This window comes from Engystomops pustulosus, chromosome 1 (assembly GCF_040894005.1).
Source record: "Engystomops pustulosus chromosome 1, aEngPut4.maternal, whole genome shotgun sequence".
In the NCBI taxonomy this organism is placed as follows: Eukaryota; Metazoa; Chordata; class Amphibia; order Anura; family Leptodactylidae; genus Engystomops; species Engystomops pustulosus.
Genome location: NC_092411.1, coordinates 282,540,023 through 282,551,052, shown reverse-complemented (window position 1 = coordinate 282,551,052; position 11,030 = coordinate 282,540,023). Strand labels below are relative to the sequence as shown.

Sequence of the window (11,030 nt, the reverse complement as noted above, 5' to 3'; positions counted from 1 at the left end):
ATGAGTCCCCGCCTCTCACACATCGGGGGCTGGTGTAATGTGAGTCCCTGCCTCTCACACATTGGGGGCTGGGGTAATGTGAGTCCCCGCCTCTCACACATCGGGGGCTGGTGTAATGTGAGTCTCCACCTCTCACACATCGGGCACTGATGTAATGTTAGTCCTCACCTCTCACACATCGGGGGCTGGTGTAATGTTAGTCCCCACGTCTCACACATCGGGGGCTGGTGTAATGTGAGTCTGTGCCTCTCACACATCGGGGGAAGGTGTTATGTGAGTCCCCGCCTCTCACACATCGGGGGCTGGTGTAATGTGAATCCCCACTTCTCAAACAACGGGGGCGGGTGTAATGTGAGTCCCCGCCTCTCACACATCAGGGGCTGGTGTAATGTGAGTCCCCACCTCTCACACATCGGGGGCTGGTGTAATGTGAGTCCCCTCCTCTCACACATCGGGGGCTGGTGTAATGTGACTCCCCACCTATCACACATCGGGGGCTGGTGTAATGTGAGTACCCGCCTCTCACACATCAGGGGCTGGTGTAATGTGAGTCCCCGCCTCTCACACATCGGGGGCTGGTGTAATGTGAGTCCCTGCCTCTCACACATCGGGGGCTGGTGTAATGTGAGTCCCCTCCTCTCACACAGCGGGGGCTGGTGTAATGTGAGTCCCTGCCTCTCACACATCAGGGGCTGGTGTAATGTGAGTTCCCGCCTCTCACACGTCGGGGACTGGTGTAATGTGAGTCCCCGCCTCTCACAAGTCGGGGGGCTGGTGTAATGTAAATCCCCGCCTCTCACACATCAGGGGCTGGTGTAATGTGAGTCCCTGCCTCTCACACATCTGGGGCTGGTGTAATGTTAGTCCCCACCACTCACACATCGGGGGCTGGTGTAATGTGAGTCCCCGCCTCTCACACATCGGGGGCTGGTGTAATGTGAGTCCCCGCCTCTCCCACATCGGGGGCTGGTGTAATGTGAGTCCTCACCTCTCACACATCGGGGGCTGGTGTAATGTGAGTCCCCGCCTCTCACACATCGGGGGCTGGTGTAATGTGATTCCCCTCCTCTCACACATCAGGGGCTGATGTAATGTGAGTCCCCACCTCTCACACATCAGGGTCTGGTGTAATTTGAGTCCCCACCTCTCACACATCGGGGGCTGGTGTAATGTGAGTCCCCGCCTCTCACACATCGGGGGCTGGTTTAATGTGAGTCCCCACCTCTCACACATCAGGGGCTGGTGTTTATAATGAGTCCCCGCCTCTCACACATCGGGGGCTGGTGTAATGTGAGTCCCTGCCTCTCACACATTGGGGGCTGGGGTAATGTGAGTCCCCGCCTCTCACACATCGGGGGCTGGTGTAATGTGAGTCTCCACCTCTCACACATCGGGCACTGATGTAATGTTAGTCCTCACCTCTCACACATCGGGGGCTGGTGTAATGTTAGTCCCCACGTCTCACACATCGGGGGCTGGTGTAATGTGAGTCTGTGCCTCTCACACATCGGGGGCAGGTGTTATGTGAGTCCCCGCCTCTCACACATCGGGGGCTGGTGTAATGTGAATCCCCACTTCTCAAACAACGGGGGCGGGTGTAATGTGAGTCCCCGCCTCTCACACATCAGGGGCTGGTGTAATGTGAGTCCCCACCTCTCACACATCGGGGGCTGGTGTAATGTGAGTCCCCTCCTCTCACACATCGGGGGCTGGTGTAATGTGACTCCCCACCTATCACACATCGGGGGCTGGTGTAATGTGAGTACCCGCCTCTCACACATCAGGGGCTGGTGTAATGTGAGTCCCCGCCTCTCACACATCGGGGGCTGGTGTAATGTGAGTCCCTGCCTCTCACACATCGGGGGCTGGTGTAATGTGAGTCCCCTCCTCTCACACAGCGGGGGCTGGTGTAATGTGAGTCCCTGCCTCTCACACATCAGGGGCTGGTGTAATGTGAGTTCCCGCCTCTCACACGTCGGGGACTGGTGTAATGTGAGTCCCCGCCTCTCACTCGTCGGGGGGCTGGTGTAATGTGAGTCCCCGCCTCTCACACATCAGGGGCTGGTGTAATGTGAGTCCCTGCCTCTCACACATCTGGGGCTGGTGTAATGTTAGTCCCCACCACTCACACATCGGGGGCTGGTGTAATGTGAGTCCCCGCCTCTCACACATCGGGGGCTGGTGTAATGTGAGTCCCCGCCTCTCCCACATCGGGGGCTGGTGTAATGTGAGTCCTCACCTCTCACACATCGGGGGCTGGTGTAATGTGAGTCCCCGCCTCTCACACATCGGGGGCTGGTGTAATGTGATTCCCCTCCTCTCACACATAAGGGGCTGATGTAATGTGAGTCCCCACCTCTCACACATCAGGGTCTGGTGTAATTTGAGTCCCCACCTCTCACACATCGGGGGCTGGTGTAATGTGAGTCCCCGCCTCTCCCACATCGGGGGCTGGTGTAATGTGAGTCCTCACCTCTCACACATCGGGGGCTGGTGTAATGTGAGTCCCCGCCTCTCACACATCGGGGGCTGGTGTAATGTGATTCCCCTCCTCTCACACATAAGGGGCTGATGTAATGTGAGTCCCCACCTCTCACACATCAGGGTCTGGTGTAATTTGAGTCCCCACCTCTCACACATCGGGGGCTGGTGTAATGTGAGTCCCCGCCTCTCACACATCGGGGGCTGGTTTAATGTGAGTCCCCACCTCTCACACATAAGGGGCTGGTGTTTATAATGAGTCCCCGCCTCTCACACATCAGGGGCTGGTGTAATGTGTGTCCCCGCCTCTCACACATCGGGGGCTGGTGTAATGTGAGTCCCCGCCTCTCACACATCGGGGGCTGGTGTAATGTGAGTCCCCTCCTCTCACACCTCGGGGGTTGGTGTAATGTGAGTCCCCACCTCTCACACTTCGGGGGCTGGTGTAATGTGAGTCCCCACCTCTCACACATCAGGGGCTGGTGTAATGTGAGTCCCCTCCTCTCACACATCAGGGGCAGGTGTAATGTGAGTACCCGCCTCTCACACATCAGGGGCTGGTGTAATGTGAGTCCCCGCCTCTCCCACATCGGTGGCTGGTGTAATGTGAGTCCCCGCCTCTCCCACATTGGGGGCTGGTGTAATGTGAGTCCCTGCCTCTCACACATCGGGGGCTGGTGTAATGTGAGTCCTCACCTCTCACACATTGGGGGCTGGTGTAATGTGAGTCCCCACCTCTCATACATCGGTGGCTGGTGTAATGTTGGTCTCCGCCTCTCACACATCAGGGGCTGGTGTAATGTGAGTCCCCGCCTCTCACACATCGGGGGGCTGGTGTAATGTGAGTCCCCACCTCTCACACATCAGGGGCTGGTGTAATGTGAGTCCCCGCCTCTCACACATCGGGGGCTGGTGTAATGTGAGTCCCTGCCTCTCACACATCGGGGATGGCTGTAATGTGAGTCCCCTCCTCTCACACATCAGGGGCTGGTGTAATGTGAGTCCCCACCTCTCACACATCGGGGGCTGGTGTAATGTGAGTCCCCGCCTCTCACACATCGGGGGTGGCTGTAATGTGAGTCCCCGCCTCTCACACATCAGGGGCTGGTGTAATGTGAGTCCCCGCCTCTCCTGTCCTGCTCTGAGCTGAGGATTCTGCAGATTGTTTAGTAAATAGAAGGTCATGAACTGTAAATAGAGTCTGCAGTGTCTGTCTTATCTGCACTAGTGTCTGCAGTGTATGTAATGTCTGTACTAGTGTCTGGCTGAGCTCTGCTGCTGGGAATGAGCTGCTCTGCACAGTGTCTGTAGTTTCTGCAGTGTCTGTATTATCTGTACTAGCGTCTGCTGAGCTCTGCTGCTGGGGATGAGCTGCTCTGCACAGGGGCTCAGTGCTTGCTTCTCAGTTAACGCCATCTTCGGCTGGAGTGTTTTTGCACCCATTTTCGCACCTGAGTCAAAAGTTGCAAATGATGAATATCATTAGGTGCAGCTAAATATCTGGATTGGTAGGGTAAATGAGGGTAACTTGGTTTTTTTCTCACACATCGGGGGCTGGTGTAATGTGAGTACCCGCCTCTCACACATCAGGGGCTGGTGTAATGTGAGTCCCCGCCTCTCACACATCGGGGGCTGGTGTAATGTGAGTCCCTGCCTCTCACACATCGGGGGCTGGTGTAATGTGAGTCCCCGCCTCTCACACATCGGGGGCTGGTGTAATGTGAATCCCCACTTCTCAAACATCGGGGGCGGGTGTAATGTGAGTCCCCGCCTCTCACACATCAGGGGCTGGTGTAATGTGAGTCCCCGCCTCTCACACATCGGGGGCTGGTGTAATGTGAGTCCCCTCCTCTCACACATCGGGGGCTGGTGTAATGTGACTCCCCACCTATCACACATCGGGGGCTGGTGTAATGTGAGTACCCGCCTCTCACACATCAGGGGCTGGTGTAATGTGAGTCCCCGCCTCTCACACATCGGGGGCTGGTGTAATGTGAGTCCCTGCCTCTCACACATCGGGGGCTGGTGTAATGTGAGTCCCCACCTCTCACACATCGGCGGCTGGTGTAATGTTGGTCTCCGCCTCTCACACATCGGGGGCTGGTGTAATGTGAGTCCCCGCCTCTCACACATCGGGGGCTGGTGTAATGTGAGTCCTCACCTCTCACACATCGGGGGCTGGTGTAATGTGAGTCCCCTCCCCTTTGAAGATAGGGATTTTTCTTGTTGCCTACAAAGTTTTCACAAATTGATTGCGCTACATTAAATGATTGAATCCGGAACATCGGAAACTTTTAAAAAATGTTTGCATACATCTATTGATTTTGGATCTGATGTGTATTTATCGAAATATCCTTTTTTCAACATTTTTGCACACATTTTGATTTTTGCCGATTACATAGCCATCTATCACCAAAATTCAAAAAGGCCAAGGTCAAATCAGGTTATTTTTTCCTGGTGAATCAGAAGCTGCAATCAAAATGGGGGTAGCCATTTGCGCCCCTGCAAGTTTGGTATCAGTGTATAGTTTTTTTAAAATATTTGTATATATTGACATGTATATTTTTAATTATTTTAATCAGATGTGTATTTTGCAAGATATTCCACCATCCCAACCTTTTTGTTACACCCTGTATGTAACTAGTGGGTAATAGAGACCAGAGATCCAGCCCTCAGCATTCAAGGGAATAAGGAGAAAGCAGAATCATTCATAGGGCGTACGTACCACAGGATACTTGGCTGGTTCCAGCTCTATAATAGGAGTTCCACCACCCTCATGTCCTGAACCTGTGCTGGACTCTAATATCCTGAGAAATTGTATTGTTTGCAGGAAAGTGCAAAAGACACAGGCATTTCAAACTGAGAGATCACACATAGCTTCACATGGAACACTCACTGAGCACTGAACTTGCAGCTGCACAAGCAGGCATAACAGAAGCACAATATCTTACAAATAACTGAAATACATCAACATTATAGCTCAAGTTGGACTTAGATACATGTTGTGAATTTGAAAACTTACGATAAAAATGTTTGTGATATTGACAATTACCCCTGGTCTTGTAACATACACACTGTAATGTAACATACCTAGCACTTCTTCCCTCCTAAATTACCAATGGAGGAAAGGTGGTCCTACTGAAATTAGAGGATTAGACTGACATCTTGAGTATATCCATCTGGCCTAAGTTGTCGTTGACCAAATGTTTGCTCAATTTTACACATGTGAACAGTATAGCGTGTTGTCTTGTCAATCAGCAGAAGAGGTCAACCCAGGCAAAAAATGACAAAAAGTGAGAAAAATCATTGAGAGACGAACTGCAAGATAAAACTTTTTGGAAAAAAAAATCCAGTTGATACCGTAACCAGGATACAATATTGACTTTGCCTGTACGTGTAGATGGTAATAATATTCATTATTTTACTGCTATTTTCCTGTAGAAGCTTTAATAACAGGAGACAACCTGCTGATCGGGAGTGGGCAAAGCCTTTTTATTAAGTTCATGTGGACAAACAGATGGCCAGATGTATGAGTGCTACTGAGCTGAGCCAAAACACATGATAAGAAACACCAGTTCACCTTCACGATTGGTGATGTGACCTTTTCTGAACATAAATGTATCAAAAACGATGATCTTCTACTATCGACGTCATGGACTCTATTTACATTTTTGCATTAGGACATGTCCACCTACAGACCCGGATGAAGGTACAATAGCTGTGGAGCTCCTTCTTCCAGTACTGGTGGTATCTCCATGAAGGTGAGCACTCACAACAGGTGTCTATACATGCCAAGAACTTGTCCTACAAAGAAATAGTCACGATTCGGTGATGATTGTCTCTAAGGGGCAAGTGTTGGAGCTGCGTGGACGTTACACCCTCATGTAAACCTTTGTAGTTAAGAGCTGGAGAAGAATGCACATTCAGTAATGGTCACGGCATCTTAGTTTCATTTACACGGAAATCTTATGTGTCTTTGTGTGTATTTGTACAATGTCCATTCAAGTAGAGCGGTAATTCTCAATATCGGACCATATTTAAATACATGGGGAACCCCTACAACTACCCGATCTTCAATGTAAACTTAACTTGCTTGTGCTATCTCGTTGGGAACCCCTACAACTAATCCAAGATAAAGGTGGCCATACACATCAGATACTGTAGAAGGAGGTTAAATGACCCATCGGCTAGAAAACAATCATTCCGCTGGTTCAATACCCAAATTCCCCAAATCTCTTGCTTTCTTAGGAATACCACTTGTTTCTTTATCCATGGCTCTTGGTCCCTGGTTATGTTCATTGACCCTGAGCTAATCCATCGCCTCAATGGACATATCACCAGGGTTTGGCTCAGTCATCACTTCTGGTCCGTCAAGACTGGAAGCACCAGATATGGAGAGCTAACAGTGGAGCCATTGATAACCCTCTTGAATGATTTTTTTAATATATTTTTATCACAAAATCTGCCCCTTAGGGCCCGTTTTCCAAGTTTGTAAAATTTATGGTAAAATCATTTTTCCATTTGAAATCAATGAAGGCAGGAAATAAAAAGCAGCATACCCTTCATTATGGCCCCGGAATCACTCGAAAAATATGGAATTTTGGACAAAATCAGCTTAGAAAAACCATTGTGTGAATGTGAACCCTTAGGGTTCAAATGATATCATGAGTATCAAGTGTAGACTGATGTGTATGGCCACGTTTAATTTGATTTGCAGGTGCAGTCTCCTGGGGAGCCGCTAAGCCCCCTCCCAACCTTACTGTAAAGTTGACTTGCTGGTGGTTGTCTCCTCTGGACCAGGTTCCATAGAGTTCCAGGGACCCTGGTTAGAAAGTAACAGCAGCTGTGTTTTTCTACTCAATAGGTTTTCACAACTTTATGATAACCTTGGTAATAAATATATTGTAAAGAAGACAAATCACCATAAAGTATTGTCCTTTGGGATAGGCACTAAACAGTGTGTCTTTCAGAGTCATGGTCAAGTCATGGTGCACAAGGTCCATAGGATGAAGTTATTAGAAACACGTTACAAGATGCCTTCATGCCTTTCTGTAACTTTTAACGCTTCATGCATACTGGCGGCCGATAGCCTCCGATTGATATTGGTGTATTTACACCTCAACAAGTTCCAAAAAGTAGTCCTTAAATCCCTGTTGAAGAAGGCATAAATCAATGGGTTTATGAGCGAGTTGGTGTAGCCCAACCACAGAAGTGTCCTCTCCAGTCTGAGGGGCATGCAGCTGCACCTGATGCCACAAATGAAAGGCCGGGCCGTGGACAGCAAGAAGAAGGGAAGCCAACAGAAGGTGAAGGCTCCAACAATTATCCCAAGTGTCCGTGCTGCTTTCTGCTCTCGTTTGAAGATGGAGATGTTCTTCCGGTCTTGTCGTATTAGCTTGGACAAAGTGGCAAACTCTTCCACCGCTTTGTTCTTTTTGGAGCTTTTTTTCGGAGCAATTTTGTCTTCTAAGCAATAAATACCTTCTTGTTCGATGAGTCTCGGGATGTTGACGAATTTGTGCTTCTCGGCACTGATTTTAGCTGCTACAAAGATTCTCTGATACATGATGAGCATCACAGTCATTGGGATGTAGAAGGCCACTGCAGTAGAGTAGACAGTGTACCCAAAGTCTTGACTTATGAGACACATCCTCTCCACAGTGACATTCTGAGCCCATCCAAAGAGCGGTGGAAGGGTGATAGAGGCAGACAGAAGCCACACTATAAACACCATCTTAGCCATTAGTTTGCCATTCTGTCGGGCTGGATAGGTCAGCGGACGTGTTATCCCGAGGTACCTGCAAAAACAAAACAATGAGGTTGTTCATTCAAAGACAAGATCAGATGTTATACAAAAAAAATGTAATTACTCCTAAAAAACTATGACACAATGAGGTTGATCATTCAAAGACAAGATCAGATATTATACAAAAAAATGTTAATTACTTCTAAAAAACTATGATATTTTTTACATAAATTGACAACTGAATATTAGAAGTTGGGTCGCGTCCTTCATTGTCTGAAACTATCCAATCAGTGCTGCTGTATAAGAATCTAAAAGGACACATCCTTGGAATGGTAGGATTGTTAACACACAGTTATTCAGACCTGACTTCTGAGTAACAGAGGAACGATGTCCAACCAAAAAGATATGGCGGATCCTATAGAACAGTGATGGTGAACCTTTTGGAGACAGAGTGCCCAAGCTACAACCAAAACCCATTTATATGTCGCAAAATGCCAGCATGACAATTTCAGCAGTAACTTATTGATCCCCGCAGTATCACAGGTTTTAATCGTATTGGCGTCCGGAGTTCACCAATACAATAGAAAGATGATTTGGATTGTAGTTTCCCTCCAGGGTCTCCTGAAGAGGGGACCCAGAGCAGGATCTCCAATAACAATCCATCTCTATCCACACCTTCTGTAGTTCTGGCAGACAAATAGCACTGAACACGTCCTGGGCTGTATTGGATCACAGGAGAAAACCTTGTGTCATAGCTGGGAAACTCTGTGTTGGGGTGAAGGCCTGGGTGCCCACAGAAAGGGCTCCGAGTGCCACCTCTGGCACCCGTGCCATAGGTTCGCCATCACTGCTATAGAAGGTCACATCACCAACAGGTCTTATCAAAATGCGTCTCCAATTCTCCAATTTCCTCTTTTCCCTCCCCGCCCAAATCTCTGTCCATATTATCTTGGTCTCTTCAGACAAAAGTGGCTTACAGAGGTAAGATACAGTTGCTGCTGGAGCTAATAGTAAGTTTCTATCTAACACCAAGTGCTTTATTCTCATCAGAAAAGGTCAATACTTTTTTGTTATATTCCATTTGTGAATGTGTGAGGCAAGATATAGACACAGAGGCTGCTGCAGCTAAAAGTAAGTTTCCATATTGGAAGGTTAGGTACACTTTAAAGTCATACACTGGTGTTACAGTAAAATGTAGACTGATACGGACCCTCGGGCTGCCATGGATTGGATATTTAGCTTACTGGTGGAGGTTTAGCTATATTTAGCAGCATGCACTCCATTAGCGCTCCAGTTATCTCTCTACTATCCTCCTCCTCTTACTTATTATAGTGCAAGACTAATAAACCTTTGGATTGTAAATGTTCATTCAGGCCGAAGCTTCCATTACTTTCTCCTATGGTAGAGAAGACCTGGAATCTCCTGTACCCCAATGATAAATGTGGAACTTGTCCCATATATAATAGTGTTTCCCTCCCTTGAGGTTCTGGTTCCCCGTTGTGCGGGTTACGTCCCCTGTGGCTACACTGTTATGTGTCTTCTAGTCAATATCAAGTTTCTGGGTCACACTGGACAGTTTCAAACTAAAATCCTGTAAACTTTGCTGATTTGGGTTGATGATGTGAGATAATAATTCCTTTATTTATATAGTACACACAAATTACGCAGCGCTACATGGGATCACAATACTATGACCCCATCACTAGAGTTACCAATTATTTCTCTTTGTGGCCAGGGTGGTCCACACTACAAAAGGACACCCGTTAGCTCCTTGCTTCTTCGCCAAGGCTCCCTATCATGTGTATGGGTGCTGCCTATCCTCAAGGCCCCAATCCTGAGAAGACCCTTAGCTATATATTGCACCCCTCTGCCTCCACAATGGACACAGGCCTCCGCTCACAATGGACCCAGGTTTCACCACATCGCCATGCACAGCCATGCTTTTGGTGCTAGTAGTCTTCTTATACAGGTGCTCAAATGGCCCTACCTGGTGGGGAAAGGTGCCAAAAGACTCCCCTCACTTCTAGCTGAGCAACCCGAGGAACCTCAGAACCAGCGTTCAAAATTATAGTACACGAAACACTTGGCAGAGAGGGTTAAGGCCCACTCTTACATTTCCAAAAGTTTTTTGTGTTTTGGAGGAATCCAATTCACCACGAATCCCCTTCACTAGAGCTGAAGAGCCCTGCCGTTCCAGTTCAGGTTCGGAGAACAGTTTCGGACATGCGACCCAGACATATTGCCCCCTGCACTGCTCGGGAAGTGTGCACCATCTTTTTTTAGGTGCAGTGTATGAAATGTGTTTCAAACTCCGACTAAGCAGTAACAGCCCCTTTAGGTGCAGATTTGTCCGTCTTGTCGGACACTGAGCAGCCATGACCCAAAACTGCCACAGACACTTTATAAATACATTCACAAGCTACAAAGACGTCCAGAAAACTGGCGCAGGCAGAATAATAGATCGGGCCCTTTATTTTCCTAGCTTTGCGTGTTTATTCTGTTTTGGAGATCCAGCACATTTCTCCCATCCCACACCGCGCTCCTGACTGGATGATACGAGATGACAGCGCTCCTTTAAGAAAATTGCAGATAATTGTGAAGATCAAAGTATCTGCTCTGCAGAAATGATGAGCAATGTTCCCTCATGTAGCGCGGCGAGGTGAATAGCTGCTGATTGGTCAATTTAGCATCCTTGATTTGTAATGGACGACTTCATCAGCTGAAACCTGAAAGATCCCTGCGGCACCGACACTGCAGGAACCGCTGCTTCTCTGTATGAGAGGTGACACTACAGAGCGATGGG

At 48.5% G+C, this 11,030-nt stretch overlaps 1 protein-coding gene across 1 annotated transcript in view; it reads right to left on the bottom strand.

Annotated features, from left to right (window-relative positions):
* Positions 1-5,949: 5,949 nt before the first annotated feature.
* The window catches only part of LOC140083170 (5-hydroxytryptamine receptor 7), a 50,166-nt gene continuing 45,085 nt past the window's right edge, over positions 5,950-11,030 (bottom strand). Inside the window, exon 3 of the mRNA XM_072126360.1 lies at positions 5,950-8,279. Within this exon, the coding sequence (XP_071982461.1) occupies positions 7,508-8,279 (772 nt within the window). The 3' untranslated portion in view covers positions 5,950-7,507. The remainder of the gene's footprint in view (positions 8,280-11,030) is intronic.